General features: G+C 30.6%; 2 protein-coding genes across 2 annotated transcripts; one reads left to right on the top strand and one right to left on the bottom strand.

Annotated features, from left to right (window-relative positions):
• Nucleotides 1–2,286: 2,286 nt before the first annotated feature.
• On the bottom strand, nucleotides 2,287–3,525 carry HELRODRAFT_169535 (hypothetical protein; the record flags this gene model as incomplete). The annotated part of the gene is made up of 2 exons (XM_009015329.1): nucleotides 2,287–2,910; nucleotides 3,187–3,525. 2 exons carry the CDS (start codon nucleotides 3,523–3,525, stop codon nucleotides 2,287–2,289), a joined length of 963 nt encoding a protein of 320 aa, XP_009013577.1.
• A 4,146-nt stretch (nucleotides 3,526–7,671) lies between these two features.
• Nucleotides 7,672–8,505, top strand: HELRODRAFT_169534 (hypothetical protein; the record flags this gene model as incomplete). The annotated part of the gene is made up of 3 exons (XM_009015328.1): nucleotides 7,672–7,772; nucleotides 7,966–8,095; nucleotides 8,359–8,505. The coding sequence occupies 3 exons, from the start codon at nucleotides 7,672–7,674 to the stop codon at nucleotides 8,503–8,505; spliced, it is 378 nt and encodes a 125-aa protein (XP_009013576.1).
• Nucleotides 8,506–13,507: the final 5,002 nt, after the last annotated feature.

Genomic DNA, 13,507 nt, shown 5'->3' with positions numbered 1-13,507 from the left:
GTGTGGAAAGCTCATATGGAAAGGTTGATGAATGAAGAGAATGAGTGGGATGGAGATGTGGAATCCGCGGTCACACACGGACCTATAGCGAAGGTGACGATGGAGGAAGTAGAGAAAGCAGTTAGAGAAATGAAACTAGGTAAGGCGACAGGGGTTTCGGAAGTGGCGGCAGAACATATAAAAGCGAGTGGGGTGATAGGAATTGAAGTTATGATAAGAATTGCTAACAGTATGTTTGATGATGAAGGTATACCTGAGGATTGGCGACACAGTGTGTTGGTGCCGTTGTATAAGGGCAAAGGAGATGTGAGAGATTGTGGGTCATATAGGGGTGTGAAATTGCTAGAGCACGGAATGAAGGTAGTGGAGAGGGTGTTTGAGAGGAGGTTGAGAAATATGGTGACAGTTAATGAAATGCAGTGTGGGTTTATGCTTGGTAGGGGAACGGTGGATGCGTTGTTCATGGTGAGAATGTTGCAGGAGAATTATAGAAAGAAGAAACGAAGATTGTACATGTGCTTTGTGGATCTAGAAAAGGCTTTTGATCGAGTACCGAGGAAGGTCATTGAATGGGCGTTGAGGAAGAAAGGAGTGAATGAGAGACATGTTAAAGCTGTGATGCAGCTGTATGAAGGGGCAAAGACAAAGGTGAGGGTTGGAAGGGGGATGTCGGACGCTTTTAGTGTTAAGGTAGGAGTGCACCAAGGATCAGTGTTATAACCGTTTCTGTTTGCAATTGTGATGGATGTTGTGTGTGGAAACATAATGGAGGGGTTGTTATTTGAGATTTTGTATGCAGATGATTTAGTCTTGATGGCTGATAGCATGGAAGAATTGCAGTTAAAATTTGACAGATGGAAAAGTGTTATTGAAAAGAAAGGGTTAAAAGTTAATATTGGTAAGACGAAGGTAATGGTGAGTGGGAAAGGTGCGGAGCGAGTGATAAGTAAAATAGACCCCTGTGGGGTATGTGACAGGAGAGTGAAGGCTAACTCGGTATTGTGTATAGGATGTCAGAAATGGGTGCATAAGAGATATAGTGGTGTGAGGGGGACACTGAAAAAGGTGGAAGGCACGTTCTAATGTAAGAAATGTGTTCATGGTGTGATTAATAGGAGGGACGCAAGGACGGGGTTGAGTGGTGGTATTGAAAGAGTGGAAAGCTTTGTTTACTTAGGGGATAAGCTGAACGCGGATGGAGGATGTTTGAGCGCAGTTACGGCTAGAGTTCGTATAGGATGGATGAAATTTAGGGAGCTGGGTGGGGTATTGTGTGGAAAAAAATGGTCAGTGAAGATGAAAAGGAGGGTATATAAAGCATGTGTGAGAGCAGCGATGGTATATGGTGGTGAAACTTGGGTGTTGAGGAGAGAGGAGGAAAGTGTACTGCAGAGGGCTGAAAGAGCTATGGTGAGGATGATGTGTGGGGTTAAAGTGAAGGATAGGAGGAGTAGTACAGAGCTGATGTCAATGATGGGACTGAATGAGGACATTGTGACATTGATAAGGAGATCGAGATTGCGGTGGTATGGACATGTGTTGAGAAGGGATGAAAGGGTCGGGATTAGGCGAGCGTTGGAGTTCGAGATTGAAGGAGTGGTAGGAAGGGGTCGTCCGCGATTGGGATGGAGAGAGCAGGTGGAGAAGGACAGGGTGAAAGCGGGGTTGCGTGATACTGAGGCGAGTGACAGATGTGGATGGCGTCGAGGGGTATTTCGGTTTCATCATAGGTAGCCAAACGGCAACCCCTGATCTCGGGGAAAATGTTGTCTAAACGTGTGTTGTTGTTTGTTGTTGTTTAACTTTTAGTTTTATGATCTATAAATTTTAGGGTTAGGGTTAGCCTTATTTTAACTATTTAGACATGTACATTTTCTCTTAAATTTGAGTTATAATGCAAATATAAACAAAAAGCCACAAATTGAGCAAAACGTATAGGAGGCAAGCCAAATAAAAATTGCATTGCCTCATTTAAATGTTAGTCCACACAGTTAACATGCATTCATTCCAACAAACTTCATGCCATGTTGTCATGATTATACTCTTTCTCTCTCTCTCTCTCTCTCTCCTCTCTCTCTCTCTCTATCAATGAATTATTATTAAATTCCCAAAAATGCCATTTCCAGAAAAACATCAAAATTTTGAAAAATAATCAACAGTTAACTAATAACAAATTCCATCAAAAATTTATTTGTTTAATATAGTGAATAGAAAAAAAACAAGCCATCAAGAAAGATAAAATAATGTATGAAACAAAATTTTTTCTTGATATGTTAACAATATACATCATAATTCTTTTTTGCAAGATTGCCTGGGAGAATGATAATCATAAGCGCTGCCTGAATTAACGTTATAATTATCAAAATTCCCTATTTCCGCTTGGTAGATGACGTCACTGATGCGATGTTGCACTGTGCTTCGCAATAACTGCGAGGGTAGACTGCGCAATTTGCAGGCAACAAACTCACCATATATTTGAAATTCATCTTTGTTGTTGAACATGTTGTTGTTGTTGCTACTAATGTTGCTACTGTTGTTGTTGTTGTTAACTATTGTGCTGTTGTGCGATGGCGGTGTGCTAGGCGTGTTGTTGTGGACAGGGTTGTTGTGGTTGTTATTGTGGTTGAAATGTTCGTCGTAAAATGTGTCCTGAGAATATTTTCTTTTCACACCGTGGCTACCACTGTTAGAATTGTTGCTGCTGTTGTTGTTGTTGTTGGTGGTGGTATGACTATTGTTAGTGATATTATTAATGATGTTGTTAATGTTGTTATTTTGTGATTTAGGCGTGTTATTTTCATCCAGTGAAAAACAAGACTGTTCGTTATTTGTGAAATTTTCGTCTACCATCTGACCAAACTTGATCATGTCATTGAAACCATCCTCTCCTGAAGCCCCATTCTCTACTTCCTTGTTTAATAAAAATTAGTGCAATAATTAAAGGATTAATTCATTAATAATAAAAAACCAACAGATTATAAACAAAGAGAACTAAATACAGGGTAAAGAATTCAATGAATAAAAAAAATTGCTTGACATTGTGATGTCATCAATGCACATTTGTTTAATTTATTTCTCGTCAATTTTGTAGGAAATTTGTCATTCTAAAATTCATTAACAAATTTTCTTCTTCAATATTACTTAAAACAACTGAATTGTAAAAATAAATAGAAATAATAAACAAACTTCCGATCCATAATAACAAATAGTTGGTCTGTCTCTAACTCTTCTACTAAGAAAGGAGAGTCTCTCATAGGCAAACCACTTAGATTTGAAGCCTTCATCTGAACCAGTTTCAGCTTCAATTTTCATCTTACGTTTGTATTCTCTGTAAAACTGTGTTGAAAGTGACTTCATTTTCCTTTCAATTTCGGCTCTGTCGACTTGTAGTAAGTCAGCTATTTCATTCCAGCACTCATCCTTACGATTTCTATCACGACGATCTATATCATCATTGTCCCAGAGACATGGCCTATCTCTGTATAAATCAATCAACCGAAAGACATCTTCTTTAAACCAATCCATCACTTTTGCTGGAGCAGCTAATGTAATAATAGGTAATTTATTAAAAATATTTTATTGACAACATGACGTTTTACATTGAAACACAATTATACAAATTCATAAAAATATTCCAAACTTGAGGCATTTATGTTAACATATGATTCAAAATTTAATTTTGAAATAATTTTAGCACAGATAAACCAGCTAGCAAATAGTCAGTCATGAGCCACTTTTTTGTCTTATGATTAATATGTAAATATATTTTACACAAAAATAAAGGTATTAAGATAATGATAAACAGGTGAATATATTTTACAGAAAAATAATGGTATTCAAATAATGGCTGTCAAAAAAATTAATTTTATTTGAAAAGTAATGACAATTTGATCATTTATAAATAGATTGACCAGATATTGTGGTTCACTTATTTAAAAATAGTATTAAAATTTAATTTGCCATTTTAAAGTAGTTAATGTTTTATACAACATTACTAATGTTTACTGATAAAATGAGAGCTAGTAAATGGACATTGCCCTTGTGCTTGCACAAAAATATAGTTTGCTTTATATAAACAAATATAACCTTTAAAAATATCCATTTTTAATTTATAAATAACTTTGTCAAATTCAAGTCTTACCACAATCTTTTCACACCTTTATTATGGCTATTGGTTTTTTGGAATTTCTCTAAAATTGCTTTACATCAAAAGCAAACCTACACTTTTCTAAAATCTATCATTTGTATCATCTTCCAAACTCAACAATTCAAAGCTCAATTGATTTTTTTAATTCAACAAACAAGCAACTCCAATCAAAAAGATAAAGATAATGAATAATCTTAGATTATATAAATATGAGAATAATTAAGCTACTAATAACCATACTCCCCAATTTGATTATATCAAATAGAACTTTCTTCCACTCTTTTCTGTAAATTGTCTTATTTTCCATAAAAACAAATCCGTTTGAAGACAAAAATAATTTTAATAACCTCTACACTACATCAAAAAAGTGATTCAATCAGCATCAAAAGAAAATCTAATTAATAAGCATTTTCGCACTAAACGCTATTTGAAACTTTTTGCCATTTTAAACTTCTGAGGTTTAAATTTAATTTTAAACAAATTTGCAGCAAAATAATTTATAAATAAATAAATAAGACTAAAAGTACAAAAATCTTAACAAAAGAGATAGATTATAGTGTAGGAATGAGTTTAAAAAATGTAAATACTATTATGAACACTTAATGAAATATAGTATGGACAGAAATTTAACCAATGATTGGATGAAATTATTTTAAACCTGTCATGTGTCACAAAAAATTGAATTTATGTGCTTTTATTATAACATCAAAAAGATCTTGCTGAAAACACTTAGAAACTATAATTTACTTATAAATTATAGTTAACTAAAGTCTTTCATGAAAACTTATAGTGAATTAATTGCCAATCAAAATAACTCATGAGTTCCTTAGAACAATATAACTGTTATAATTTGTAAATGAATATTTTCAGGTAATCATTTTATGGTTGGCAACTTGAATTAGTAGTGTCATTTAATAAAATAATCATAAAAAATCAATTAAATTTATTCTGGCCATTACATACCAAATTTTAAAAAAAGCAATTATATAAAATAGAAAAATATTCTGAAGTTTAAAAAATACTTAAAATATATTTTCATTTAAGTAACCATAATAAACTGAACATTATCCAAGGTTATTCTGACAGCTTAGTAGGTTTACTTTCCTGAATATCATATAAACATCCCAATCAAGTCTAATTACTGTTTGTTGTTGTTATACAAAGAAGCTAGCATTAGATTCAGGAAATTTACATCTTTTGGGATTTAGGCCATGATGTGGAAACGGAATTTCTAGCCCACCTACATCTCAAAATGTAATTTAGATATTGGCTTAATTAATGTTCCTTTGTCAAATGATGTATACCTCAATGGCTGTGACAAACTTTACTACTCTTTTCAAATCTTAAGAACAATCATTTCTTTTTGGCTTTCTTCACATACAGATATTTCTGTTAACATTTTTCATTTACTGAGTGTATACAACAAGTTAGAAACAATGATATTCTTCAGATAAAATAGTATGTCATTTATATCAATTCGAGATTTCAGTCTATTGCATTTAATTTGATAAAAACTTTTTAGATTCAAAGTTTTAGATATGTGATAGTGAATTACTGAAACATTGACATAAAAGATTTACTTAAAAGTAAATGAATGAAAATGAAATAAAAAATAAATTTATTACACAAATTATCATTAATTTGTAAAAATTTTATAAATTGAAGTTGAGCTGTGGAGCTAAGTTTCAAAAACAATGATGATAAATATTTATTTAAATTAGATGGCAATTTATTGGCACTTAAATAATAAAATGCATTGAGTTGTATGAAAGTATCATTACTACAACTGCCTTTATGTAAATCAGCATGAAGGTATGTACACAAAAACATGCACAAAAGACTTATGTACATACATATCTACATAAACACATACATTCATCCACAGCTCAGTATATATAATTATACATTTGCATACACACTGTTGAAAGAAGCATACAGCATATAAAGTACATGGATGAACACTTATTTATAAATGCAAAAATCTAGGTTTCTGTATATATACATACATGCACACATATATATGTATAGATCGTTCATTTGTAAATATTCGTTGATATAAGATAATATATTTATATATAAAAATATATATATATACAATATTAAGCAGCAGCAGGATCATTTGTTTTGAATCCAACTAAGAATCCATAAGCTTAGTATAGAAATAGAGAGCAGAATAGCTACAGCTGGCTTGCTTGCTTGTATACATATATAAACATGCAAGTAAAACTATATAAAAATATATACATAGTATTTGTATAAGTGTATGTATAAATACAAGCATACATATAAGCAACTATGTATGTTAGCAAGCATGTACACATGCATGTGTGTGCCTCCATTCGTTTATATCAGTGTGAGTTCATTGTTCTGCTTTTACATATGCTTATATGTTCTCATATTAAACATATAACTCACTCCATTATTATTCTGTTTAATTCTATGTACAGTACACATTTTAGAGCACATGGTATTTGCAATAAGTGGTTGGTAATAACAATTTTTCAACCTGCATATCAATTATAAACGAATATGCAGTTTCCTATTTGCAATATGCGTGCATATATTCACACAATACTAGACTCGAAAAAAAATCATAGCTCAGTTTGTCTAGTTTGAAATCTGTAAACCTGACGTTCAATGAAAACGTTCAATGAAAAAATTTTGGAAAATATTTTATGTAGCATGCACATTTTTTGGTCTAAGCATTATCAATACAAAATAATCGTTGATAAATTTATTTGATAAATTTATTTGATAAATTTATTAAAGCGTTTTATGAAAATATACTCAAACAGACCAAAGTTTTTGATTAATTTTTTTTAAGCTTTACATTTTGTTAAGCAAGTTTCTTTAGTTGGGTATGCTAGCTCGGCAGCAATCTTTTGCTGATAACTGATAAATCTTGAACCAACACATCACAAACTTTTGCATGTGATAGGCAGGGATTTCTTTAGATACGAACTCATACATCATATCAACACTGCCAGGCACCTTAACCATTCCACTATCCCGTCGTCCAAAAAAGAAATATATACGTGTATTTGCTATGTATGTGCCAACAAAGGCAATACTTCACTATGTAGCTCTCCAATTAAAATTACACTCATGTGACATAAAATTGGGTAAATATAACCATTTTATGGAGATGATTAAAAGAATAAAGATTTATCAGTTATCAGTAAAAACACATAGGAACTATTTGCATTAAAAAACTTCAATTTTAAGAAAAATTTTATAAGGGTGCTGTAAACAAAAATAGGAATTAAAAAGTACAAAGGTAAAATGTTGTTCCAGTAGAAGACATACATAATTTATAATCTGTTGCTCCTCACTATTAATAACAAATTTGGAACCACCTACATAACTTGTGCCATGAACGCTGACCATCAACACAAATACAAAAAGCCTGCACCTAGGCAGCAAAGAACAAATAAGCATGCAATAACAAAAATAATAAATGTCTTATTCAGCATCATTATTATTATACAATAACATGTATCTTATTCAATATCATTCTGGACTACATGCTGAAAAAACTGGAAAAGCTTGAGGATCTAGGAAAAAGCATGGTCCCAATAAATATGCAGGATGCAGAATACGCAGATGACATGAACCTAATGACCAAGTGCTTTCTGAATGGCTAACTGAGGTTTTACAACAAGAAAATGAAAAATTGGGTCTGAATATAAACATTTAGAAAACAAAGGTAATGCCAATCACAAAGACATACAGACCACAGCCACAGGTGAAAGTGAATGGAGATGAAATAGAAATAGAATCAGAATTTATTTATTTAGGAAGTCATATTAACAACGCAGGTGGAATAGAGGAGGAAGTGAGGAGAAGGAAAGCACTAGCAGGAAGAGTATTTCAGAGATATATTTCAAAGTTTTCAAAAAACATGACATTGGATTAAAAGTCAAACTAAGAACTTACGATGCCATGATGGTCCCATTTTTTTATATATGAAGCTAAGTCATGGGCATTAACGAGAACCATGGGTAAAAAGTTGGATACCTGCAAGAACATGAGGATTAGAAGAATGATGTGAATTGGCTACAAAGATCATGTCACAAATGAGAAAATCAGGTAAAAACAAGACAAATGAATATTAGTGATGTGATTAAGAAAGGAGATTGAAGTGGACAGGACATAAGATGAGGATGGAAGAGTTCAGAACAACTAAAAAAATCTGGAATTATCAACCAGAGGGAAAAAAATTAAAAGGCAAACCTAAAACGAGATGGAACAAGTGTCTTAGTCAAGGTTTGAAAAGAGCTGGGCTATCATTATATGTGAGAACTACTGAAAGAACTAGAGCAATACGAGAAGAGATTGTGAAAGACGGAAACAGATAGTGACAAATCATTTTGTTCTTTTTGGCTGGAGACAACCGACAGGAAATAATTGAGCTAACTTAAGGGGCAAGTTAACTAGCTGAACATGTAATATTTGAAGTTTAAAAAAAATTTAATCAAAAATCAATGGCGCATTTTTGAGTAGAATATTCCCAACACACGAGATTTTAAACAACTTTCGTTTTCAATAAAATTAAGAGAGAATAAGCCTTACAAAAGTCAACCGAATACATTTAAAATATGAAGTGCTCAGGCAAAAAAACTTAAGTATTTAAATAACAAATGAAACAATCATTTGATGCTAATTTCAAAATATTTTGAATAGAGAATGCTAAAAATCTTAATTTAAGTCGCTAACCAACACTCATTTTAAAAATTAAAAATGGAAGTGAGAAAAACTGAAAGCCACATGATGATTTTGCAGATCTTGTAAACAACTTATCAAATAAATTTTTGAAACTAAACTGATCTCAACACTGTTCAAAGCATTTTTCAAAGAAGGAAATCATATAACTAGCTCTAAACTTTGTTTGTGCTTAAGAGCATTAGTTTAAAGGCAATAAGTGGGAAAATGAAATGGAAAATAGAATTTCAAAATAAGTTAGAAATAAACTGAAAAATATTTGTTCATTTAAATACTTATTTGAAAAAATATTTTAACAAATGAGGGACAAGCAAAAAACTAATAAATTAAATAAAAGATTCAAGCAACCAAATGAGACAAATACAAATAAAAATGAGTGAAAAATGAGGAAAGATAAACAAAGGCAAACTGGCACACACCTACCCAAATAAAATTGTACACACACACACACATATATACGAATATATATTTAAATGAATGTGTGTGTGGTGTAAAAAATATATTACACTGGAAAAGATGATTGATGACATAATTAATTGATTGAAGGTATAGAAATATATATAGAAAGCATCACAAAATGCTTTCAAAACAAATAAAGCATTTCAATTATTTTTAATCAAAGCTTTTAGGTGAATCATATATAAAAATGCGGAAACATAATTTATACACCAGATTTACATGTTGCCTGCTTAAATTAAAAACTAAATCAAATTTTAAAAATTTCAACACAATATGCCACACTTGGTTTACAATTCATTTAAGCAAATTTTAAATTAATTATAGCACAGGGAAAAATTTTAATCAATGCAAATAAGTTTATTAGATATTTAATCATTACTGAATTTTTTCAAATTTATATTAACTGAAAAACATGAGACAGCAAGCCGTACAAATAGGAAAACACTAAAGACTGCAGCACCTAGTGAATGAAATCGTAAAATTTAAACTACTGTATGTAGCAAGCAAATCTGTTATGTGCACTGTGGCTTTTAAAATGTATTAAAACGCTTTCGCCATCTAGCGATTGTAACATATATTTATTTCTGAAAATACACCAAGTCGCCCAATAACTAACTGAATGTATAGGTTAATTTTATCAATAAACAAATCAAAAAGCATAAAAACTTCTCCTCTCACCTTTCATTATAAGATTATTGTTATCCATATTTATCCCTGAGATTGAGAATATTTTCAAAAAAATAATTTTTCAATACAACAAACCGATGGCTGATGACTAAATATATATATATATGAATATATCCACAACTTTAGAGAGAAAGCATAGGCACAGCTTTAAAATATCCAAGTCAGTAGAATCTAGATAGAATAAATAATAAATTATTTGTTATCAAATAATAGATAAAATTTGAAATAATTGAAACAAACACAAATACATAGACTGCATTCACATTTAATACCTGTCATTTATTACAAGCATGAATTAGAGGTAGCGAAAGAAAGGAATAAGCTTATTCCCTTGTAATGAAAAAATACCAAAACCACTGTAAAGTTAAGTTAACATATTCAATCTTAAAAATTATTATTTCTATTAACTCTATGTAATCTAAAAGAAAATGGATTTGCGCAAAATTAATGGCTCCTTAATAAATCTCTCGTGAACTCACACTTGTCTTCCCAAATAAAAACTAACAGTTCCAGAAAGTTCATCTATGAAGTCAGTATATTTGAAAAATTCTTTAAACATGGATAGGCAGAAAATATATTATAGTGAAAAAAATTCATAATTGATGAATCACAAAGTGAAAATTATGATGAGTCTTCAAATCAAGAAACTTCGACAGTGAAATGTGGCATTCTGCGAACTAATAAAATGTATGCTGGTAATATTTTACCAGGCCCTTCTCAATAACTATTGACTAGCACTATATATAAGGAATTCTTTTGAAATTATGGATTTGATAACAATGAAAACAAATAGATATATCATGCAATCAAAGTCAAAAACATAAAGAGCATGGCATAGATAAGGGAGAGATACTAAATTAGCGATGACATTGGTGACTTATCACAAATGTTTAAGCAACACCAGAACTTAATAATTACATCCAAGAAACACTTGCCACATAATTCAAATCTGTTGCATCCCCTCAACATACATTTATTTCAGATCATACTAAAAACAGAAAAACAAAGAAAGGCATACAAGTCAGAGCAAAGTTTATTGATTTCAACAAGGTGATGTTAAAAAAATAAATAAACAAGACACAACTGTCCAGATAGTGGAGTAGCATCCATGTATCAACTGTTTTATAATTTATCATACACAAGAAATAAATAAACTTGAGTTAAGATTAATTATTTATCAACATTTTAAGCTAATGAAATGAACAAAAAAGTAAGTAGCATTTAACTCAGAGAACAAAAATTTGACAGATGGTTGATAAAACTGAAAAATTAAACTTCAGATCTAAATAAAGCCATGAAATAACTCTACAAACATTAGAAAAAGTTTTACACATGTCAGAAGACAGACCATTTGATCTTATAATATATTCTAATGCCTCCTAATTACTTAATTAAGCAAACCATTATTACTGACTACTCTTCAAAAATTAATCTTTTTGAATTTCAAGTATTTCTGTCATCTAACTATATGACACAACAAAAAAATATTTATTCTTGAAATCTACTTCCTTGATCCTTTTTCTTACCTGGCGACACGAAGAAATCCGCTTTATGACAACACCAAACCAGGATAGTCTCAGAGATTTTCTGCTTCAGTGTCAAAACTTTCCACAACATTACTTTTCAGAAAAATAACATTTTCTTTTAATGGCTGGAGACATATCTATTTGTTTTTACCAGTCTTTTACATAAGTGTATGAAAAAATATTGCTTTGTTTTGTATGTATGTAAAATAAATTAATTGTATGCATGTTGTATGCAAATGAACTCACGTTAAAAGTGAACAACATTTCGTGACATAAGCTTATTAATAAGTTAAGTAGTCGAGAAAGTAAAATATCATTAAAAATTTTTTACAAAGCATCGATATAATTTTTCTAAAAACTCAATATTTACTAAAATTAAATTAAATTTACCAAGTTTCTAGTAAAATATATCTCATAATACTTTGGTTTGTCACCTTTTATTCTTATTGGTTCAGTAATATTTCTCCCTAACGACCTCCCCATTTGCGACCCTTTCACATTCCGATTATTTAGTTTCTGACGAATTGTTTTCACATTAAGTGTCACTCTATATATGCTTACTTCCTGTTTAAGATCTTTCCCTTTTAAGACCTGATTTCTATGACATTTCCAAAGTCGTTTATAGGAAGTACCACCATATAATATTATTATTAAAACAAAAAGATATCAAAAGTTTCAACTATAAATTCTTAAAAAAAATAAAAGTAAATTAATAATATAAAAATTATATAACATAATCAAACATAAACAAAATATACCAAAAAATATAATACAATAGAATTTAATAATTTTATTTAACTCAAACTATTATTAAAATATTACATTCTAAGAGATGAAAATAATCAACGAACTTTATCGTTACATCATGAATGAATAGTGAATACAATAGAAAAATCAAACAATTCAGTATAATTAGCTATTTGTGGTAAGCGTAAGTGTCTGTAAGTAAGTGTAAGACTCACACCCCGTAGTATTGTGTTTTAAAACTAAGCTTAACTTAAGCTATTAAGCAAGCGTTCTTAAGAATAGAAAATCTTTATTAAGTTGAGAATAAAATACAATACCATATAACACACACACACAAATACACACGGACCCTCCCATAACTAAGAAACTAAAGCAACATGGCCAAACTGCCAAAGAAAAGTCACTCACCTTGCTAATATAGTTCTTAAACTAAGCTAGTATTGATCAGAAAATGGTCTCTAATTTTTATTAAACACGCTTAAATAAGTTACGACTGATAAAAGTTAACAATAATAACATCACATCAATTTAATAAACTAATTTATAAATTAATTTTTTTAAAACCCAGCATCCAGCAATGTTGAGAGTTGTTGGTCTTGACTTGAATTATCAGGAGAAACTCCGAGAGCAAAAGAACAGCAAGACAAACACTTTTAACCGATCAACATAATAAAAAATCATCTAACAATGCAAATAATGTCATTTCATTAAAATTCTCAGAAATTTCAATAATATAACCAATAAAATCGCAAAAGTTTTCAACAAAATGGCAACAACTAGGCAAACGAAGAAGTAAGACAAAAGACTGTGAATAGTGTGTTTCAACATGTTGCCATCAACAAAATTTAAAATGACAGATTGGGAATTTTTATTTCATTTCGTTTTGCTGGTTCTATGGATGTTGAATGGGAAATAATTTAATTATTAATTGGCTTTAAAACGTTGTTATCAGACATTTGACATAAATTCATTGCATTTTTTAATTATTTTTTTAATCTTTATCGCTTGGACAATTGTTCATGATTATAAATACATATCTTTAAAACAATTACATTCAATTCAAATTGATATCCTCTAGGTAGTTGACTGATAATGATAACTTTGTTGTGCTTATTTAAATCGAACATTTTATCTCTACTTATAAATAGCAAACAAAACCTTGGCAATATATAATATATTTAAAATATATATAATATATTTCATATATACGCTAAACCAA

The sequence above is a fragment of the Helobdella robusta genome (genome assembly GCF_000326865.2).
Source record: "Helobdella robusta unplaced genomic scaffold HELROscaffold_15, whole genome shotgun sequence".
In the NCBI taxonomy this organism is placed as follows: Eukaryota; Metazoa; Annelida; class Clitellata; order Rhynchobdellida; family Glossiphoniidae; genus Helobdella; species Helobdella robusta.
This window is presented reverse-complemented; position numbering and strand designations above follow the sequence as displayed.